The 23,540-nt window shown below is 37.3% G+C and overlaps 1 protein-coding gene across 2 annotated transcripts in view; it reads left to right on the forward strand.

Annotated features, from left to right (window-relative positions):
- The window catches only part of KNTC1 (kinetochore associated 1), a 73,099-nt gene that overhangs the window by 29,991 nt on the left and 19,568 nt on the right, over nt 1-23,540 (forward strand). For both annotated transcript variants that reach the window (XM_043901961.1, XM_043901962.1), the window contains exons 23-44: nt 40-96; nt 198-299; nt 1,779-1,895; nt 1,986-2,129; nt 2,559-2,657; nt 3,351-3,454; nt 3,602-3,701; nt 4,280-4,414; nt 4,963-5,082; nt 6,626-6,698; nt 7,789-7,856; nt 11,670-11,950; nt 12,822-12,994; nt 13,623-13,720; nt 14,268-14,406; nt 14,981-15,037; nt 15,546-15,709; nt 16,376-16,483; nt 16,782-16,910; nt 17,549-17,665; nt 18,686-18,795; nt 20,139-20,346. In XM_043901961.1, coding sequence (XP_043757896.1) covers nt 40-96; nt 198-299; nt 1,779-1,895; nt 1,986-2,129; nt 2,559-2,657; nt 3,351-3,454; nt 3,602-3,701; nt 4,280-4,414; nt 4,963-5,082; nt 6,626-6,698; nt 7,789-7,856; nt 11,670-11,950; nt 12,822-12,994; nt 13,623-13,720; nt 14,268-14,406; nt 14,981-15,037; nt 15,546-15,709; nt 16,376-16,483; nt 16,782-16,910; nt 17,549-17,665; nt 18,686-18,795; nt 20,139-20,346 — 2,703 coding nt within the window. The remainder of the gene's footprint in view (nt 1-39; nt 97-197; nt 300-1,778; nt 1,896-1,985; nt 2,130-2,558; nt 2,658-3,350; nt 3,455-3,601; nt 3,702-4,279; nt 4,415-4,962; nt 5,083-6,625; nt 6,699-7,788; nt 7,857-11,669; nt 11,951-12,821; nt 12,995-13,622; nt 13,721-14,267; nt 14,407-14,980; nt 15,038-15,545; nt 15,710-16,375; nt 16,484-16,781; nt 16,911-17,548; nt 17,666-18,685; nt 18,796-20,138; nt 20,347-23,540) is intronic.

Below are 23,540 nucleotides of genomic sequence, written 5' to 3' on the forward strand. Positions count from 1 at the left end.
GATTATCTATTTGTACTTTATATGATGTATCTATTTCAGAAAATTCTTGCAAAATGGTTGGAGCAAGCAGCCAGGAACCTTGAATTAACTGATAAGGTAATACCAGTTTAATTAGGACTAAAGAGACATTTCAAATACTCCCCATTTTATTTTAAAAATAAAAACATTACTTTTAATGTCTCTAATATTTTTTAAAGGCAAACTGGCCAGAAAATGGGCTTCAACTGGCAGAGGTATTTTTTACAGCAGAAAAACCAGATGAGCTGGGATTGACATCCTCTTGGAGTTGGAGTTCCTTGGTATGATATGAAAAAGAAATTTTTAGTAATAAAACATTTGATTCTTTACCATCTGAGCCACCAGGGAAGCCCAATTTAAAAATATTTAATTTATATTTAAGAGTTTGTCTCTGTATTTAGACATATCTGCCTCTTAAGTTTTCTTTCTGTGTATTCTTTTGTTGTGTACTTTGACAATCCACTAAAAGGAAAATTAGCTTTATTTCTTCATGACGTTTCTGTCACAACTTCAGCCTGTCCTAATGCACTATTTTCCTTTATTGAACCAAAGGGAAACAATATATAAACATACTCCTAAGTAGTCTAATTGGGATTTTATGCGTTAGTAGCATTTCATAGCCCTTTAAAAGGGCAAAACTTAATAATTCATTAGGATTAGTTTTTAAAGGCGCTATCAATCAGGTTTATTTTTATTTAAACTGGTAAACTGCTTCTAGTTTTGAATGCCTTAGACATTCCAACAGTCATAATGGCTTAAGAATCAAATAATTTTTTAAAAAATCAAATTGAAAAAAGTCTCGAACTTCTGACTGACCAAAAAAAAATAGTGATGCTAGAAAGAGAACTGAGAGCAGGAATATTGATGTCACATATAGTGTTAGTTTGAGGTTAATGAACTAAATTTATTATTTGGCTTCTAAATTTCTTAAGTTTATTTATTTTCTCCTTCATATTTCTGAAAACTAGAAAGCATTGATTATATTTAAAAAAAAGTACATTCTTATATTTTAAAAAATGTTTATTGGAGTACCATAATTTAGTTTATAAGCTAACATTGAGACATCTCAATATTATAAAGTACTTAAGGACCAGAAGGTATGACTTTTTGGAACATATGTGCATTATGAAATTACACTTATTCCTTAAGTTTCTGGAGCCCCCAAATAGATAATATCAATAAATTTCCTCCTACTTTCTGATATAACAGTTTCTTGTTATTATTTACATTTAGTGATTATATACTATTAAGAATAAAATAAGAATTTTTTCTATAGTTTGCAAGCAGTATATTGATATCATATAATCTTTATGTTATAATGTATAAAGTATATTGATTATTATATATGTTTTTCCACAAGAGGGCTTTTCCTCTTCCTCTTTTCCCTAATTGCCTTTTATCAATTGAAAATTCTGTTTCTTGTATATAGCTTTAGGAAATGTCATAGCTTTATATCTGATTTTAATGTATAGCTTTATATCTATATGGTTGGAACATTGAGGACCATCTAAATGATGATCGTGTACCTGAGTATATTTGGGGTTCTGAAAAAATTTACAGTGTATTAATAGTTTTTCCTATTTTTTAGGAAAGAAAAATTTCAGATTTCTATTAGATTCTGGTCTGTTAATTTGTACTAGTTAATTTTAGTTAAACTTATACAAAATTTAAAGGCATAAGTTATAGGTTTCCTCTTAATTGTGTTTCCCTCATGCTTTTGTTTCATATCCATAACAACTTCAACACTTTTGTTTTATAAGGATAATCAAAACATGGAGGAAGTATGTCAGTTAAGGACTTTGGTAAATAACCTTCGAGAGTTAATCACACTGCATAGGAAATACAACTGCAAATTGGCCCTCTCTGATTTTGAGAAGGTAGGTAAAAGTCTAGATTTACCAGAATTATTTTACCACAGTCAACATGGCTACAGTTTGCATTTATGCCATCTTTATTTTGACATCCAGGAGGATACAACCACCATTGTATTCCGAATGTTCGATAAAGTGCTGGCCCCTGAGCTTATTCCTTCCATCTTCCAGAAATTTATAAGAGTTTACATGCATGAACATGACTTACAGGAGGAGGAACTTCTCCTTTTGTACATAGAGGTAATTTCTTTTTTCCTGGATCTGTGCGGTTTGTCATCGTATTGAATGTTTAACTCTGAGGAATGTGGATACCTACCATTAGGATCTGTGCAGCATATTGTGTTGTTAAGAATGTGAATTAACTCTGCTGCTAATTGAGTGGTAACCTTGACACAATGGGATAATATTAAGACTTTCTCCAAATGGTTGTTGTGAAATAATAGAAGTATGAACAAAGTTTTCTGTGCCATGTAAAACCGAAGACCAAGGTTTTGGCAATTTTGCACTGTTGACCGTCGTTCATCATTCATGGCTAAGTAGAAGTTTTTGGTTTTTTACATGTCTATAAAAGCTATTTATTTGTATTTATTTGTGGGGGGGGGGGTTGGTTTTTGTTTCTTTGTTTTCTAGTGAGTTTTAAATTTAAACAAAATGTTTGTCTCATTGTAGGATTTACTGAAGAGATGTAGTTCAAAGGTCACCTCACTCTTTGATACAGCCTGGGAAGCAAAAGCCATGGCAGTAATAGGATGTTTGTCTGACACAGATGTAAGTAAATCGTGGTCATACAGGTTTTGCTTTTGAGTATTGCATCCTTTCTTAAAAGTTTTTTTCCTGGTCACAAAAGCAGCAGATAGTTTTTGCTGTTCACCTTAAACTGCCACAACATTGTTAATTGGCTACATTCCCTAGTACAAAATAAAAAGTTTAAAGTTTGAAAAAAATAAATATTAAAAAGCAAAACCAAGAAAAAGCAATACATATTTGTTAGGAAGAATTTGTATAAAAGGAAAAAAAGAATAAAAAGAAAATAAAGTCACAATCACCCATGATTCTTTTTTCTCATGAAAAGTCTTCTCATTCCCACCTGCAGAAATACCACATGGACATTTGAATGCATGTATTTCCAGCGTTTCTATGGTCTCACAAACATACAGTTTTTAACATATTTATCATATACCTCTATTTTGACTTCACACTGTTTTTAGTCATTATTGTAAAATGTGAATAAAATCATAAAAACATTTTTAAACACAGAGACTATAGAAAATAATAGAGCTATATGACTTAATATGTGTGAATATTGGAAGAAATACATGGTTTTGCTGTCAGAAGGGTGAAATATTCTTGTTTCCATACAGTAGATGGCAAGGCCCCTGCTATAGATTGGGCAGCATCATTAATTTGCATGAGACGTGAGTCCGAGGGCTATGCAATGTTGGTGTGTGTGTGTCTTTGTAGCTCATATTTGATGCTGTGCTCAAGATAATGTATGCCGCAGTGGTCCCCTGGAGTGCAGCTGTGGAGCAGCTGGTGAAACAGCACCTAGAGATGGACCATCCCAAGTAAGATTACAGTCTCCTGACCCAGTTTTTGGTGTTGGATAAACTATGTTTTGAGTTGAAATTAACATGTTTTTCTATCCTTTACTGTGTCTCTTAGTATTTCATAACAAAGACAGTCTGTGTTAATATCAATAAATTTACTTTTAGGGTCAAGCTATTACAGGAAAGTTACAAACTAATGGAGATGAAAAAACTTTTACGAGGCTATGGAATAAGGGAGGTGAATCTCTTAAACAAGGAAATAATGGTAAGTCCAATAATTGAATCTTTTAACACCTTTGTTCCACTTCTAGAACACCATGGGAAATGTGACCGGGTTTTACATTCTTAAAGATTCATATACCTAGGTTCTTCACTACTTTACTTTTGTTAGATAGGATGTTAACAGAGTGTTTGATTGGTTATTAAAACAGTAAAGACAGCAGATCATAAATTAAGGAATTAAAGAAGCAGATTACATCATAATGTTGTGTACCTTAGGAAGTGAAGTCGCTCAGTCGTGTCCGACTCTTTACTACCCATGGACTGTAGCCTACCAGGCTCTTCCCTCCATGGGATTCTCCAGGCAAGAGTGCTGGAGTGGGTTGCCATTTCCTTCTCCAGTGTGTACCTTAAATATATATAATTTTTACTTATCAATTAAACCTCGATGAAGCTAAGGGTAACAAAAAAAGGTGAAAGGATTGTCATTAAATTCAAAATATAAATTGTGTTTTAATTCTTCATACAGTTTAGTTTTTGCTACATTGTTTAATTGCATAAACATGATTTCTGGCTTCTCTGTGAGATTTCATAACAAAGAAATATGAATCGTCTCTATTTCAGAGGGTGGTCAGATACATTCTCAAACAAGATGTCCCATCTTCTTTAGAAGATGCTTTGAAGGTGGCTGAAGCATATATGTTGCCTAAAGATGAAATCTACAGTCTAAGAATTATTGACCTGATTGATAGAGAACAGGTGAAAGTTTTATATCATTCTTACTTTTATCCCTAAATGGTTTCTTTGTTTTGAGTTTTTAAAGATTTAACTATCAAATTATACAAATAGACAAGCATAAAATAAAGTTATACTAACATTAGGCATTAGATTGGCCTCTATCTATAGGTTTGTTTTTTTTTTTTCTTTAAAGTATTTTGTGAGTACCTAAAGAGCTTTCATAGTCTTTGGTAGTTAACAAAATTTAGCTCATGTTTTTATATATGCTATAGGACCCTTTGTTCCCAGAATAGGACGTAGGTTTTATTTTTGTATTTTTAAGTGTCTTTATATAATTCTAAAACTATTAGGTATACGCAAGAATTACAAAGTACAGAGGATAGTATTTTAATTTAATCTTTTTGTTTCTGCCATCTGAAACAGAATTTTCAGATTTTTAAACCATGGAATCATAATCTGTTTTTCAAAATGATGTCATTTCATCTCTAAATAATAAAGTTAAGAGGTAAATCCAAATCATTCCTTGCCAGTACCAGCTGCTTTTTCTTCCTTTCAAACTCTGATTGTAGGGTGAAGACTGTGTCCTTCTGTTGAAGTCTTTGCCTCCTGCTGAAGCTAAGAAAACTGCAGAAAGAGTAATCATATGGGCACGACTGGCGTTACAGGAAGAACCAGATACTTCTAATGAGGTAAGATTTCTACTACATAAAACGAAGATAAATCTAGTTTTGATGGCTATTTATCAATAGGATAGAAAAGACAGACTCACAGTAAGCGTGTTTGTCCTTCTCACTGCTACAGTGGCATAATATGAAAATTCCTGTTTACTATGTCGAAAACTTATCATATAGAAAGAAAAAACAAATATGGCTGCCTTGGAGCAGTGCCTCTGCCCCCACACTGAGTAATCTAGGATCTGCTGATCAGCAGGAATAATTGAAGCACCTGTTGGACATAGAGTTTTCCCTAACACCTTCAAGTGTAAACAGTGTTTTACATTGCATGGGGCATAGTCATTACTCTCAAGTAAAGTCAGCCACAGAAATAATGTATAACTAATCTGAGAACAGAACCTTGAAATTTAGAAGCAGCTACCAGAAAGCCAATTCGCGATAGACAGATAACGGACCAAAAACCTAATTTATCCAGGGGAGTTGAGTTTTTTAAACCTTTGGAGATACTTACTCCCCAGTCTCTCTCAGTGGTTCACTTGAGTTTTTTTCTTTTTTTTTCTCCCATTGCAGCCATTTTTCTTTAGAGGTGGGGGCTGCTCCTGGTCTTAGTTGCGGTATGTGGGATTTAGTTCCCTGACCAGGGATCGAACCCAAGCCCCCTGCATTGGGAGCATAGAGTCTTAGCCTCTCCACCACCAGGGAGTCTCCACTTCAGTCATTTTTTACCTTTAGAGAAATGAATTTTTTAAACACCTAAAATTTATTATCCTCTTATTGTTCACGAAGTGTTAAAGTACTTTAAATGGATTATCCATTTCTTCCTCACCGTAAAGCAGTGAACATAGTTGTGAAGGAGGCCCTGTTGTTAGCTCCTTACTGATTGAGTTTAGAAACTAAAATTTTAACATTAGAGGCTTTCCCAAGGGTATTTGAAACGTGGCAGTGCCTCATTTCAAACTCTGATAATCGTCTGTATTCTCAATCACCAGCTTCAACTACAACCCATGATCGAAGTGTTTGAGTACTTCATGTGAACCCAACCCTTACTAAGCCTTTAACATATATCATCTCTTTAAATTAAAGCTTTTCCCTGTTGGTGGTCTTTCTTGTCTTAAAAAAAAAAAAGGTTTTTTTTCTTTTTTGGTCTTGAGGAGTCTTATTTCTTAGACTTCTGATTTCTATACTAAACAAGTTCAGTTCTTTTTAACTTTTCCAGAGATCTTTTTCCAGATGTTTTCTCAAATAATAAGTATATGCTATTAAAACAAACAAAATCCAAATGCTTGTTAATTATAGTGTGACTGAAAGGTGATGTGGGAGATTTGCATATTCTGTGGTATCCATACATCCAAGACTCCATTAGTTATTTTTCATATTTAGTATTCATTTATCATCCTTTCCTTGACTGCCCAACTCCCTATAACACTGACCTTTCGACTGTTCAGCCATTTCTGTTATTTATTCTGATTCTGTGCTTTGTATGTATTTGTCTATATATGCACTGCCTGTACAATGGCAGATACAAGAAATGGACTTCATTTTGCGTTTCTCTTTTTAGGACAAGGCCTGGAGACTGTCTGTAGCGAAGACATCAGTAGACATTCTTAAAATACTTTGCAACATTCACAAAGGTAGTTTCCATTTCTGTTCCCTCACTTTGGTTTAGTTCTAAAACCAGTCCTTTTCAGGAGCAGGTATCAGTGACATCTGCCATACTGATGCACAGGCTCTGATTGTGTCTGTTTTGCTTGGCTCTGACTGTATGTTTTTGTTTGTTTGTTTGTAATATTTATTTATTTGACTGCGCCAGCTCTTTTTGCAGCATGTGGGATCTAGTTTCCTGACTAGGGACTGAACCCGGGCTCCCTGCATTGGGAGTGTGGAATCTTAGCCACTGGACCACCAATGAAATCCCCTGATTGTCTTGTTTGATCCCACACATTTTTCTTCAGGAAAAGCCTTGCTTGCCTTATTCTTTTGGTTAGCAGTGTAAGAACAGAAGCATCTAAGAGTAGCTCATCATTTGTATATATTTCAGTGACTGTTTAGTGCCAGGCTAGATTTCTCAGGTGCCTTGCACTGTTTACTCGCATTGCTCACTTATCATTTGATTATGACTGAGGAAAAAACCATTTAACCTTGAACTTAAAACAGTTAGCAAGGGACTTCCCCACCAAGCCAGTGATTAAGACTCTACCTTCTTTGAAGAGAGGGCTTGAGTTTGATCCCCAGTCAGGGAACTAAGGTCTTATATGCCTTGAGGTGTGGCCAAAGTTTTTGAAAAAATAAATGTACTATTTCCAACAAGAAAAGCTAGAACAGACAAATAGTTACCAAAGTAACTCTCTTGGGGGAAAAAAAGTCTAGAATTTATTTCAGAAAAATTGCCATTTCTCATGTAACCAAAAAACTTCTCTTTTCTACTTTCAAAGAGAATACTTAGATTTCTCTTTTTTTTTTAATTGAAGGACAATTGCTTTAAATGTTGTATGGTTTCTGCCATACATCACCATGAATCAGCCATAGGTTAACTTATGTCCCCTCCCTCTTGAACCTCCCTCACTAGATTTCTTTTTGTGTTTACTTAAATTGTCTTCTATCAGAATCTGAAAAGAACTGAAGATTTGAGAAAAACAGAGTGAATTAAAATTTTAGCTTTTAAAAATTCTGATAATATCAGTATTTGGATGTCTTCTATAACTTTAAAAAATTGAATTACAGACAATCTGCAGAAGAAGGATGAATGGGAAGAAACCTTGAAACAATTTAAAACTGTTGCTAGCTTACAGGTAAGTTAAGCCATGTTGAACATTATTACCTGACTAATCAGTGCATTTAACATAAATGATCAGTTCCTCAAGATTTTCTGCACTAGCCTTCAGGAACTTTGGATATACTGGTTTTCCTTCTCTCTTTTTAAAAAAAGTAATTTTATTTATCCGTTTACTTATGGCTATGCTGAGTCTTCCTTGCTGTGCAGGGTTTTTCTCTACTCTCCAGTTGCAGTGCTCAGGCTTGTGGGATCTTCCCGAACCAGGGATTGAACCTGTGTCTCCTGCACTGGGCAGGTAGATTCTTTACCACTGTCTCTTCTTTTTGGAAGCAACTTTAATGCGATATAATTCACGTACCATACTTCTCATCCATTTGAAGTGTATGTATAATTCAGTAACTTTTTCGGTGTACTGCATTACTGATTGTTTAAATCATGGTAAAGTACTACAATGTAAAATTGGCCATTTTAACCATTTTTCGATATACAATTCAGTGGTGTTGGCTGCATTCACAGTGTTGTACAACTGTCACTGTCTGCTTTTTATCACCTCAAGCAGAAGCTTTGCATCTATTCAGCAGTATAACTCCCCATTCCGCTCTTGCCGCAGCGCCCAGTAACCTCTAATCAACTTTTTATCTCTATGAATTTGCCTGTTCTAGAAATTTCACATAAGTGGAATCATACAATATTTGTCTTTTTGTGCCTGACATTTTTTGCTTAGTATAATGTTTTCAAAGTTCATTTATGTAGGATGTATAGAACTTCCTTCCCTCCTCTGAATAATATTCCACTGTACAGCTCTGTCACATTTTTGTTTATTTCTTGATGGCCACTCAGTTTGTTTTCACACTGGGGCTGTTGTGAATAATGCTGCATTGCACATGGATGTACAAATATCCATTAAGTTCCTGTTTTCAGTTCCTTTGGAATATACCCAGGAGAGGAATTGCTGAGTCATATGGCAATTCTGTGTTGTTTTAACTTTTTAAGAAATGTTCTCTTTTTTGAACTAGTCAGTTGTTCCACGTAAGGTTTTGTTGATTCTTGACCCGAATACCAGCATATAAGCAAAGAGGAACTGAAGAGTCTCTTGATGAAGGTGAAAGAGGACAGTGAAAAAGCTGGCTTAAAATTCAGCATTAAAAAAAACTTAAGATCATGGTATCCGGTCCCATCACTTCATGGTAGATAGAAGGGGGAAAAGCAGAAGCAGTGAAAGATTTTCTTTTCTTGGGCTCCAAAATCACTGTGGATGGTGACTGTGACCATGAAATTAGAAGACAGTTGCTCCTTGGAAACCTCAGCAGCATATTATAAAGCAGAGACATCACTTTTCTGACAAAGCTTCATATGGTCAAAGCTAAGGTTTTTCCAGTAGTCATATAGAGATGTGAGAGCTGGACCGTAAAGAACGCTGAGTGACAAAGAATTGATGCTTTCAATTTGTGATGCTAGAGAAGACTTGAGAGTCCCTTGGACTGCAAGGAGATCAAACCAGTCAATCCTAAAGAAAATTAACTCTGAATATTCAATGGAAGGACTGATGTTGAAGCTGAAGCTCCATTCCTTTGGCCACCTGATACAAAGAGCTGACTCATTGGAAAAGACCCCGATGCTGGGAAAAATTGAAGACAAAAGGAGAAGAGGGCAGAGGATGAGATAACATCACTAACTTAACGGACACGAACTTGAGTAAACTGCAAGAGATAGTGAAGGACAGAGAGGCCTGGCGTGCTGCAGCCCATGGGGTTGCAGAGTTGGACACTACTTAGTGACTAAATAACAACTCTCTTTTTAAACTATATTCTATTAATCATTTATGCCTTTTTAAAAAATCATTTTGATTTAAGGTATCTGTATAGATTATTTAATTCCAGTGACCCTGAATGATGGCTAACAGTAGCCATCACTTACTCAGCTCTTACCATGTACTAGACATCATTCCAGGGGCTTCTCATGTGGTAATTGTCACAGTAGCTCCCCCTAGAGGTTACTGTTACCATTCTCCTTAACAGAGGAGGAAACAGAAACCACAGCTTCTCAAAATACTGTGAAAGACAGCACATTTTATGTAGAAACTGGTCCGAAAGATGACTGTCTACTTCATAATGTCTTTACTTTTTTTCTATATAGTTTCATCCTAGGCAATTTGCTTTTTCTTGAAAATTAATTTCTGTTCACTTTAAACGGATTAAGTGTCTTCAGATGTGACATTTGAAATTAACTTTATTTTGGCTCCAGGTCCTTTCTAATGTGAAAAGACTTTGTAAATAGAAAGGCTATCAGGGCTCACCGATAAGTAGGAAATGGAGTACATACAAGGATCTCTTTGTGAAAACTTGAAGTAAATACACTGGCAAATTTAACTCTCAACTGTTTTATCTCGAAGTGTGGGAAGAAGAAATAATTTATCACAATTTATTATATCGCAGTTTCTCAAAGAATAGCCCATGGAATCCCAAGGGTCTCTGAGATCCTCTCAGGGAGTCCTTGATATTAAAACTATATTTATAGCAAAAATAAAAAGTGATTTGTTCTTTCCATCCATATTCTGTCATGAGAGTAGTAGGGTTTTCAGAGGCTTCGTGCTGTGATAACATCGTCACTCTAAAGGCTGATAGAATGTGCATTTTTGTTTGCTCATGTATTTTAAATTTTTCTGTTTAATTTCCAATACAGTAAATATTGATAAATATCTCATTAAAATTTGGGGGAAGGCCCTCAATAATTTTTAAAATTATTTTGTTTTTTGGTTATGCTGGGTCTTTGTTGCTGTGCAGACTTTTCTCTAGTTTCAGAGAGCAGGGGGTACGCTCTAGTTGCAGTGCTCAGGCTTTTCATGGTGGTGGCTTCTATTGTTGGGCTCTTAGGCATGCAGACATCAGTAGTTGTAGTTCCTGGGCCTAGTTGCTCCTCGGCCTATGGCATCTTCCCAAACCAGGGATCGAACCTGTCACCTGCACTGGCAGGCAAATTCTTTACCACTGAGACACCGGGGAAGCCCCCCTCAATAATTTTTAAAAGAGTATATAGAGGTGCTGCACCCCTAAAGTTTGAGACCTTCCATTTTAAACAAGAGATGTCATTTAAAGCACCCTGGAGTCAGCTTCTCTAGGAGTTAACCCAGGAGTTAACTTCTCCACATTCTTCTTAAATTTGAAAATTGCAGATGTTTTAAAGCAACAGTTTTGATCTAAGCAAAGTTGTGTTTAGTTATGCTACTATTTGTGGAACATTCCTCGTGTCAGGTGTAGTGGGGAGAGGCCAGGGATGCTGCTAAACAACCTCTTGTACCCAGACAGCCTCTGCAGGAAACAATTATCTGGCAGATAGAGAAACCCTGCTCTAAAGTGTGGTGTCAAAGAAAAACGTTCCCTCACTGCCACTGCCTCTTGGTGCCCTTCCTTGGGCTTCAGGAGGACTTTTTTTATTGGGTCGGAAAAATAAATCCTAGTTCTGGAGTTAGAAGCCAACCAGGAGTTATTACAGAAAAGAGCAAAGCTGGCTTCTTCAAGCTGCCAGGGTGGAATTGCACAAACTTAACCCCTTTCTCCTTCTGTTCAGGGTTAGGTTTAGAATTACAGTAGGTTTAGAATTACAACAGAATTACTGAGCCAAATACACTCAGCAGTGCTGAAGGTAGAAAAACCCTGGGTTAAAGTAATATTTTCCCCTGTCTCAACCTTTATATAAGTTACTTTTGAAATATAGAGACTTAAATTCTTAATTTACAAGGGAGAAAAAAGAGGTTCATGACACACCAGTGATGTTCAACCATGGATGAACTGAATAGACATGGGGCTTTGTCTTGCTTGCCTTGCTGCAGGAGAACTTTGAGGTCTTTCTTTCATTTGAAGATTACAGCAATAGTTCCCTGGTAGCAGAGCTCCGGGAGCAGCACATTAAAGCTCACCAAGTTGCACAGGCCAAACACAAACCCCGGAGGCCAGCAGAGCCCCGGGCCGCCAAGGAGCAGAGACTGAGCGCCGAGTCCAAGCTGCACCGACAGGCTCTGACCCTGCAGGTGTCCAGGCAAGAGCTAGAAGCCGAGCTGACCTTGAGGGCCTTGAGTGATGGGGACGTGGAAGCTGCATTGAGAAAATGCAGGTGGGTTCTTGGTCCCCAGATCATACAGCTCATCTGAAAGGAACACCAACTTCATTTATTTCTTTGGTGATAAGGATGGGGCTGGTGGTGAGTCAGAAAGAGAAAAACAAATACCGTATATTAACACATATATGTGGAATCTGAAAAAAATTGGTATAGATGATCTTATTTACAAAGCAAAACTAGAGACACAGACGTAGAGAGCAAACATATGGACACCAAGGGGATTGGGGGAGAGGGGGTGAATTGGGAGATGGACATGACACATATATTCTGTTGATGCTATGTATGAAGTAGATAGCTAGTGGAAACCTACTGTCTAGCACAGGGAACTCTGCTCTGTGGTGACCTAAACAGGAGGGAAATCCCAAAAAGCAAAAAGAGGATATATGTACACATATGTATGTGTATATGTGTAGTTGATTCACTTTGCTGCACAACAGACTAACACAACATTGTAAAGCAGCTATAATTTAATCAGCATTTTTTTTTTAAAGCCATAAGCCTATTTTCAACAAGCAATAAAAAATTTAAAAAGATAGGTAGGGCTGGTGACCCTTTCACTTCCACAGAAATGATTCTTGGTTTCTCACCCTGAGAGCCTGTCTTGGTCACCTGGGTCAGAAAAAGGGGGCATAGAAGTCTAGTAACTGACCGCCCCCCAAGTATCTGAATGGTTCAGATAACTGAGCCATTGAGTGTAGATCCTCTTGTACTACAACAGTACCCCAAGCAAGTTTTCACTGTATACTGTGAAAACATTTAAAGACAATGTACATGTTGTTAGTGATTATATACTAATCTAAGTAAGGCAAACACCTCTGCTTTCCATGTGAGTGTTCTAACTTGTGATACTTGCTTTCTTCCAAAGGGACTTGTTTAAATATCACTGCAACGCTGACACTGGGCAGTTCCTGTTCCTGATGTGTCAGAAGCTGTGTCACATGTTGGCCAGTGGCGTTCCAATGACAGTGCCTGTGGGTCTGAATCTTCCCTCCGAGATACACGACCTTGCATGCCAGGCTGCCACCATCTGCAGTCCAGGTGACAAGATTTATAATCTACATAGTTCTATGTTCTCTGCTTCATTCCATTTTTGTCTAGCTAATGCTATCCCCTTACAGTTGGACATGTGGAGATATGGAGAGATCATTACCCCCTTTCACAAAGGGACACTTATAATTGAATCTCTGTGGGGATTACTATTTTAAAATATTTCCAAAGTTAGCAGTGTCATTTTTTTTTTTTTTTAATATTTATCTATTTGGCTGTGCCAGGTCTTAGTTGTAACATGTGGGGTCTTTAGTTGCAGCATGTGAGATCTAGTTCTCTGACCAGGGATCGAACCCAGGCCCCCTGAATTGGGAGTGCAGAGGCTTAGCCTCTGGACCACCAGGGAAGTCCCAACAATGTCATTTCTGACTGTTGACAATACTCACTTTCAGGGGATGGTGAAATTCCTTGCCTCCCCATATCTGATCTTACTTTCCAGTCAAGCTTAAGAAAAATATTGACCTGTATTATTTAGGGTAGTCAAAGCTATGTGAAAACCTTTCTCTCTACTTTGTGGCCTGTCTTAGAATTTGAATGGTAATTATTAAAAAGATTTGTTGTTGTTGTTGTTATTCTAAACACATGAAATAATAGTTTAATGATTTTTCTCCACTTTCAGATTTTTTGCTGGATGCCTTAGAACTCTGTAAATATACTTTGATGGCAGTAGAGCTTTCCAGACAGTGTCAAATGGATGATTGTGGAATTCTCATGAAAGTAAATTGCTTTGAATTTCTTTTCCTTAAACAAAACCCCAGCCCAATCCATTATATACCACTCTTAAATTATTTGCATAGTTTAGAAAAATACTGAATCTACCTCTTGTATTTTCTTACTCTGCGCCAGAGAACTACTTAAGATCATGAGACCACTTCTCTTTTCTAGTCACACATTTTTTGGCTTTAATTTGTACTCTTTTTGAAACAGGGGGCCTCAAACATGGCATCTCTGGACATTGTCCAGAGTAACAATTTTTTTTTTTGACCTCACAGTTTGTGGGATCACCCCGACCAGGAATGGTACCCGGACCCCCACAGTGAACACACCTAATCCTGACCACTGGACTGCCAGGAAATTCCCTGAGCAACAATTTAACTTAAAGCAGCATTATTTTAAGCCCTTGACCAGAAGAAACAAACTTTATAGTCTGGCTAAAATTACATTTGGCTCTAATAGATCTGATTCTGGATTCTACTCAGTGAAGAGGGTATCTGTGTCCCACAGTGTCCTTATCTATGTGTTTTCTGTACTCTTTGACATTTAGACTTCTTTCGGAACTCATAAAGATCCGTATGAGGAGTGGTCTTACTGTGACTTCTTCAGTGAAGATGGAATAGTTCTCGAGTCACAGATGGTGCTCCCTGTCATCTATGAGTTGATTTCATCACTTGTACCTCTGGCTGGTAAATCTCATCTGTGTAATATCTTTTTCCTGTGTATTTCTGGGTTTGGAACTGGAGCTACACACAGTAACATGGATGAATCAATTGTAGGCATGAGTGCATGTGTGCTAAGTTGCTTCAGTTGTATCCTGCTCTGTGTGACTCTATGGACAATAGCCCGCCAGCCTCCTCTGTCCATGGGATTCTCCAGGCAAGAATGTTGGAGTGGGTTGCCATGCCCTTCTCCATATTGTAGGCGTACTGCTGAGCAAATGAAGCAAGGAATAAAAATACATATTGTATGATTTCATTTACATAAAGAACAAGCTATAAGGAGGCCATGCTGTTGGAAATGAGGATAGTGGTTACTCTTGGGGGGTTGACCAGAAGGAGACAAGGGGGTGACCTCTGGGAGCTCATAGTGTTCTGTTTCTTGGTCTGGATGTACATTTTTCTGTGTATTTGTCTGTATGTATACTTGCATTTTTTAAGTAGCAGATTGCTTTAGGACGTTATTGGATAAGAGCACAATATTAAAGTATCCTTGGGACTATGTGTTCTATAAAAGAGTTATTGAGTTTATTCTCTTTTCTAGAAAACAACAGATATCCCTTGGATTCTACGAGTTTACCATACTGCTTCACCAGTGAAGGTATTTGGCATCAGACACGTATAACCACTGTGTTTCAATTTTGTAAATTTGCCAGTACAGAAAGTTCTTGAAATCCTGAATATGAACCTGATACAATGTCCTTAGTGTAGTTTCTTAGTTACTACTCTTACATTGTTACTCTTCCAAACAGTCAGGAGAGTGGGTCGTTTGGTTTATCTAGTGTTAACTTTTATGAATCTGTTCTACATTTTGGTCTTCCAAGTGGAGAAGTGGTTTTCTTCAACTCATGACTTAACACATCTCAGAATAAGCAAGTTAAAATCAAAGTACCTCCATACCCATGTACTTAGCTATTTTCCGGTTTCAGTCAGGCCTCTTGTTAACTCTCATTTACTAACTTTGAGAACCAATTCTATGACTATTATGTGCATTGAAGAAGTAGACCGTCCCTGAAAACAGTTTCTAAATATGATTTTGTTTGTTTTTAAAAAAATCTAAAGATTAAAATACTTTTATTCAAGTAAAATTCTTTTTTATCATTTCACAGGAGACAGCCTGATATTACCTATTATTGATTCCATCTCTGCCTTGCTTCAGAACCTTCAGGAATCTAGCCAGTGGGAACTGGCCCTAAAATTTGTGGTTGGTTCCTTTGGTACCTGCCTTCAGCACTCTATGTCAAGCTTCATGAATGCCAGTTTGAGCGAAAAGGTATTATTTTAAGAACAAATACTTTCAGTTTGCAAGAATATAGATACAAAAGCACTGTTACATGAATTGAGGGCCCATGTTTTCCCATTTGGCTTTGTAGTAAGGAAATGGATTATTTGCCAGGTTTAGGAAACATCTGTTGAACATCTACAAAAATGTATGCTTGCATTTTATCGGAAATTGTCCATCTGCTCTTTGTTTTTACTGTGGCCCAAACTATTATAATTATTACCTGACAACATTATGAAAAGACTCTAGAAGACAAGCTATCTATTGATATCTTGCTTATGAAGCTGGTCTCAGAAGGAACTGCATTCATTTCTACTACTCTATTGATATTTACTAAATGCCAGTTTTTCTTTTTTTAAAAAAACAACTTTATTGAAGTATAGCTTTCAAAATTAAAATGCACGTATTTTAAGTATGTCAACCAATGTACTTTCACCTTGCCACCAACACTATAATAAAGGTACAGAGTATTTTAAAAGGCTCTATTTTTGTCCTTTCCCAGTTAATTCCCCTTCACATCCCAGCTTTCTGTCATTATAGATTAAATGACAGTGCTGTTTGCATATCATGGTGAATTTTCAAAGTTCCCTTAATATTTAAGAAGAGTTTTCAAAGTGCTCATAGAAATAGACCTGAGGATTCTTTTCTTTTTTTTAGAAGTTGTTTGAAGACGCCCCATTAGTTAAATCCAGGCACGTTGTTATGGAATTGAAAGAGAAAGCTGTTATGTTTATCAGGGGAAATGCCACCACTCTCTTGTACAAAGTGAGTATTTGTGCTGAGTTCCTCTTCCTCCCCACTGTCCTCACCCTGGTTGCTTTTGAAGGTAAGGGTGCTCTGTCACATAGAACTTGTTGGAGTTGCTTTTCTTAAATTTGTAATAGTGATAAAAGACATGAAACCTAAGCAGCAAGTTGGAACTGTTTTACTATAAATAACTTTTTGTGCAACGCTTGTTCTTTCTTAGAGTCTAAAATTAAACTTAGTGGCAAATCAGCCTTTAGAGACCGAATTCTGTTTTAATTGTGAGGAACTTGCTTCTCCAGGTGCTTTCTCCCTACAGGTATTTAATTGTCGCCTGGTGGATCTCGACTTGGCACTGGGGTACTGCACTCTCTTACCACAAAAAGAAGTCTTTGAGAATCTCTGGAAGCTCACAGATAAAGCGTGGCAGAATTACGACAAAATATTGGTATGACCTAAGGAGGCACACCTTTGGTTCCTGAAGAATTAAAGATTTAGCGAAAGAAATAAAACTGGCTTTGCCACCATATTTTCCAGATTTAGCAGAAGCATCATCAAGCTAACTCACATGGTTTCTCCCAGCTTTTCCTTAACTAGTGACACTCCAGAGATTGCATATGCAGGTCCTAAGCATTGCTCAACCCAGGGAATTGTATTTTTTTATTTCTTAAATCTGTGTGCAGCCACAGAACCTCACTGCCTATACTTACTCTAGTGTATTTGAAACCTTAGATTCACGGGCCAGTTCTTTTTCATAGGACAAGTTTAATGGATGCAAAACTTGTCTTTAATGTTTGTTTTAAAATTTGCCCTTTGTGGGGATTTTACTTGTAGGATAGCTCAAATTGGGCCTTTTCTTATGAAAGAAACCCAGACTAAATTTATGGCATCACACTGAAAGCCAAATTACCAAAGCAGTTATTACCTAAGTGTAAGTAATGATGGTTTACAAAACAACATGAAACATTCCAACTGTTACCATAAGGAAAGACTGAAAATTATGGTTTTTATTGTTGAGTTTTGCATAAAAAGTATTAAAACAGTCTCTATCTGCAACCTAATTTTAATTCTATTTTAACTTTTTAGGCAATATCTCTGGTGGGCTCTCAGTTGGCCAGTCTCTGTCAGGAAATAGAAACGAAGTTTAAGTTCTGTGAACTCAGTACTGATGCCTGGTGGGGTATTCGTCTTAGTAAACTTGGTGTGAGTATTCTTCAAGTGCTGTGAAGTTTCATCCATTCTGATAATTACCCAGCTGAAAAATGTAAAACAAAGGACTTATTGTCCTTTCCTTTTGGAGAGGTTGCTCATGCTCGTGCTCAGTGACTTTAGTCGTGTCCACATCTTTTGCAACCCCATGGACTGTAGCCCACCAGACTCCTCTCCTCTGTCCGTGGGATTTTCCCAGCAAGAATACTGGAGTGGGTTGCCCTGCCCTCCTCCAGGGGATTAAGCCCACGTCTCCTGCTTTGCAGGCAGATTTTTTACCACTTAGCCACCAGGGAAGCCCTTTGGAGAGTTATATGTAAATATAAACTGTGGCACATAAGTTTTAGGTATATGAAGTACCCACATTTTCAATCTCAAAGAAATAAGGACTTTTTGTCTCATTTTCGTTTTGCTCTATTTTTAAGTAAATTAGAAGCTTGATATTTCATCTACTAAGCCATCTCATTAGGAATGTATCTAGTATTAATTGACATTTAAAGCTATTCCAGGCCTGCCCTTTAACCTCATACTTTTTTGTGTGTTAGTAGGTTAAAGATAATATATGTAAATATAAATACAGGTATACTAGCTTCAGCAACTCCTCCCAGGGAGCAGTAAGTGGCCCTTGTTTTTCAATTTACAAGAGCAAAATCCTGTTTTCTTTACTATGAATGAAAGCATTTTATTTTATTTGCAAATAGTTGACTTATCAGGAATGGAACCACTGTAGAATATATTTTGAATATGTATTTTGAAGCCTCATTCCTATTCCAGAATGAGACTGTTCATTGCTAACTGCCATACTTTAGTGATGAAGCACCAGGGGTTAGTATGACTGAGAGATTTTGGACCTGAAATTTCAGAGTGATGTTCAGCTTGAGTAATGTAAAAGTTGAAGGAGCTGTAGAAAAATGTTTCTCTATAGTGGACAGTGAAAGGGCATGACATGATGGTACCCTTATTCTGATACATTTCAGTTTAGCAGGTTTTTTCTTTTGCTCTTTTTATTTCTAGATTTCTTTCCAGCCAGTTTTCAGGCAACATTTTCTCACCAAGAAAGACCTCATCAAAGCTCTCGTGAAGAATATAGATATGGACACAAGCGTCATTCTGGAATATTGCAGGTAATTCTTTAAATCTCAATAGTATTTTTGCTGTTAGCGTAACAAACTGGTAATCCTAATGAGAGAACGCAGTGATTAACAATGATTATTACATATGACCCATGACCTGTGGTGTTTTCTTTTGCTCAGCCCCACACTGAGTAAATCCAAACCAGATTAAATTCTCTTATATATCACCTTTTAAACTTACTGTTAAGTGTTTTCCCAGCTTGCCTCACGATAAGCATCACCTAGGGCCCTTGGTTACAAATAGATTCCTGGGTCCCACTGTTGGTTCTGATTCGGCGGATCTGGGCTGAGGCCCGGGAATCTGGGTTGTTCCAGAATCCAGACCATTTACATGATCAGAGAAGCTTGGGATTTCTTCCAAACAAGTAAACTTCTGTATCAGATCAACTTAGGGGCTCAAAGCAATCTTAAATTAAAATTGGTGGAAAGTATGATTTAGGGAGAAATTTTTAAAAAAATAACTTAAAAAAAAATCTAAGACTAAATGTTATTTATAGATACAGCTTAGTGTAGCGAGAACAATCAAACGATTTATAATTTACACCTCAGTTTTCTCTGCCTGATAAATTTAGGTATTAAATCTGGTCCATTATTAGTTTCAAAGTGGTTTTCCACACATCATCTCATTTCATTTTTATTGTATATTATCACCAATTTACGTATGAGTGAACATACCCTATCAAGTGCCCTGCTCAAAATCAGATAATAAGTGATCATTTCTAAAATACTGTGGATGCCGTAACCCTCAGCCAGTTTGTGACAGATGAGTAGAATCTTGAGTTCTTGATAATGAGACTGCTGAGTGCCCTTCCTCACCAGACAGGGATCTAGTTCGTTGTCCTTGTGGATGGTGGGGAGTATTGTCCCTGGCTGTCACCATCCTGGACTTGCAAGTCAGGAACTGGAGGCTACTCATAGCTCTAAGTAGCTCTGACTTACCTGTATTCCAATGTAACAAAACTCTGCCATTCTTCAGTTTGGACTGCTGCAAAGCCAGAATGAGGTACACACACTCCCTCTTCTTTTTTAATTTAAACTGGTAGATTTTTGCCTGTTGTTTTCTGGTATTGACCTCTTTTGTGAAATTTAAAGAGCTCTAATTTTGTCAGGCTCATTTCACCATCTTTATGCTCACATGGTGTTGGTGATTTTTCTTTGGTTGTCAGTGACTCTTTTGCCTCAGGCAGTCCCACTGAATAAATTTAGATGACCTTTAGAATTTCAGGAAATGACTTTAAAATTGTGATAATGTAAACCTGAGTTTTCTGTGAGAAGCTCTGTCTAGAAAGGCACGCGTTCTGGGAGATTCACGTGTAACGGAATACTCATTTCAGCACGTTTCAGCTGGATGCTGATGCGGCCCTTCAGCTGTTCATTGAAACACTCCTCCACAACACGAATGCCAGCCAGAGCCAGGAAGACGTGAGCACGGGGTCCACAAAGCAGCAGCGTTCCAAACTCCTGGCCAAAGCCCTCGAAATGGTTCCTTTACTGACGAGCACGAAAGATTTGGTCATCAGTCTTAGTGGAATACTGCATAAGGTAGATGAATGGCAAAATGAATGCGTCGGGGTCATTTCTAACATCCCTCCTACCCTTAACTAATCAGATGTATGGTAACAAATTGGAAAAGTAACTCCTATATTTTTTTGTAAAGTATTTTCAGAAAATTTTAGATTTCTGTATTCCTAATTATAGTTTAATACAGCACTTTTCCTGTCTTTTTTTCCCCCCAAAAATAAAAATAGCCCTTTTTTTCCAGACTTTTATAAATAGCACACATTCTTTGAAAAAGATCAAACTACAGAGAAATGTGTAAATCAAAAAGTAAATTTCCCTATAATCCCACTCCTATAGATAAAAAGTTAATAGTTCGGTATACCGTAGATCTTAGACTAAATATCAGTTCACTTCACTTCAGTTCAGTCGCTCAGTCGTGTCTGACTCTTTGCGACCCCCTGAATTGCAGCACACCAGGCTTCCCTGTCCATCATCAACTCCTGGAGTCTACTCAAACTCATGTCCATCGAGTCGGTGATGCCATCCAGCCATCTCATCCTCTATCATCCCCTTCTCCTCCTGCCCCCAATTCCTCCCAGCAGCAGGGTCTTTTCTAGTGAGTCAACTCTTCGCATGAGGTGGCCAAAGTATTGGAGTTTCAGCTTCAGCATCAGTTCTTCCAATGAACACCCAGGACTGATCTCCTTTAGGATGGACTGGTTAGATCTCCTTGCAGTCCAAGGGACTCTTCGATAGTCTTCCCCAATACCATAGTTCAAAAGCATCAATTCTTCGGCACTCAGCTTTCTTCACAGTCCAACTCTCACATCCATACATGACCACTGGAAAAACCATAGCCTTGACCAGACGGACCTTGGTTGGCAAAGTAATGTCTCTGCTTTTTAATATGCTATCTAGGTTGGTCATAACTTTCCTTCCAAGGAGTAAGAGTCTTTTAATTTCATGGCTGCAGTCACAATCTGCAGTGATTTTGGAGCCCCAAAAAATAAAGTCTGACACTGTTTACAATGTTTCCTCATCTATTTCCCATGAAGTGATGGGACCAGGTGCCATGATCTTAGTTTTCTGAATGTTGAGCTTTAAGCCAACTTTTTCACTCTCCTCTTTCACTTTCATCAAGAGGCTTTTCAGTTCCTCTTCACTTTCTGCCATAAGGGTGGGGTCACCTGCATATCTGAGGTTATTGATATTTCTCCCGGCATTCTTGATTCCAGCTTGTGCTTCTTCCAGCCCAGCATTTCTCATGATGTACTCTGCGTATAAGTTTAATAAGCAGGGTGAACAATATACAGCTTTGATGTACTCCTTTTTCTGTGGAACAACAGTCTGTTGTTCCATGTCCAGTTCTAACTGTTGCTTCCTGACCTGCATATAGGTTTCTCAAGAGGCAGGTCAGGTGGTCTGGTATTCCCAGCTCTTGAAGAATTTTCCATAGTTTATTGTGATCCACACAGTCAAAGGCTTTGGCATAGTCAATAAAGCAGAAGTAGATGTTTTTTTGGAACTCTCTTGCTTTTTTGATGATCCAGCGGATGTTGGCAATTTGATCTCTGGTTCCTCTGCCTTTTCTAAAACCAACTTGAATATCTGGAAGTTCACGGTTCACGTATTGCTGAAGCCTGGCTTGGAGAATTTTGAGCATTACTTTGCTGGCGTGTGAGATGAGTGCAGTTGTGCGGTAGTTTGAGCATTCTTTGGGATTGGAATGAAAACGGACCTTTCCCAGTCCTGTGGCCACTGCTGAGTTTTCCAAATTTGCTGGCATATTGAGTGCAGCACTTTCACAGCATCATCTTTCAGGATTTGAAATCGCTCAACTGGAATTCCATCACCTCCACTAGCTTTGTTCGTAGTGATGCTTTCTAAGGCCCACTTGACTTCACACTCTAGGGTGTCTGGCTCTAGGTGAGTGATCACACCATCGTGATTATCTGGGTCGTGAAGATCTTTTTTGTATAGTTCTTCTGTGTATTCTTGCCACCTCTTCCTAATATCTTCTGCTTCTGTTAGATCCCTACCATTTCTGTCCTTTATGGAGCCCATCTTTGCATGAAATGTTCCCTTGGTATCTCTAATTTTCTTTAAGACATCTCTAGTCTTTCCCATTCTGTTGTTTTCCTGTGTTTTCTTTGTGTTGATCTCTGAGGAAGGCTTTCTTATCTCTTCTTGCTATTCTTTGGAACTCTGCATTCAAATGGGAATATCTTTCCTTTTCGCCTTTGCTTTTCACTTCTCTTCTTTTCACAGCTATTTTGCTTTTTCGCATTTCTTTTCCACGGGGATGGTCTTGGTCCCTGTCTCCTGTACAATGTCACGAACCTCCGTCCATAGTTCATCAGGCACTCTATCAGATCTAATCCCTTAAAGACTAAATATACTATCCTTTTACTCTCTTTTTTTCATTTAACATATTTTGCATGTCAATAAATAGACATCTCTCCCATTTTTGGCAGATATGTATTTATTATTCCACTATGTGGATAAGACATCCTGTGTTTAGCCAGGCTTTTATGAATGGACTTTTACATTGTTTGCAAATTTTGATTCCTGTAAGTTGTTTCAAGGAATATCTTTATACACTTGTGAAGTGTATTTGTGCTCTTGTCTTTTTTTTTTTTTTGGAGATCTTCTGAGAATTGGAACTTTGAGATCAAGGGGTAGTTTGATGGGGGAATGAAGGTGGATGGATGGGGAAATAAAATTATATGACTACAAGAAATACTTCAGTTAAAGTTTTGTCTGTAATTCAACCAAAAATAATATAGACTAGCTCAAAATCTATAGGTACTATAGAAATCATCTTCTCACTTTGTTCAGTGTTATTATTCATGTGAATTTAGTTGGCATTTAAATTGTTTTTTTAAGTAATGGTATGTGGGCAGAAACGGAACAAAGGAAATATTTCCTTTCTTTTTATAAGCATATGTAGATACCACCCAGCTAGATTTTGTAGCTTGTATGTGATTATAGCTGGAATGAAGTCCTTTGAAAAGGTTTTACTTGGGGGCCCACACTCTTAATGATGTCATTTCCAAGAAAAGGTCAGTTTTATCCTGTTCTAATTTTCTCATCATAAAAGACAGAAATAGAATTTTAATTTAAAAATCTTATAAAATTGTAAAATTTTGATATGTTTATTTTTCTAGGCTTTTAGTCCCTTAAGAACATTTTTCTTTATTTAACCAACTTTTCCTCATACAGGTTTTTTTTAAAAA

The sequence above is a fragment of the Cervus elaphus genome, chromosome 5, assembly GCF_910594005.1.
Source record: "Cervus elaphus chromosome 5, mCerEla1.1, whole genome shotgun sequence".
Classification (NCBI taxonomy): Eukaryota; Metazoa; Chordata; class Mammalia; order Artiodactyla; family Cervidae; genus Cervus; species Cervus elaphus.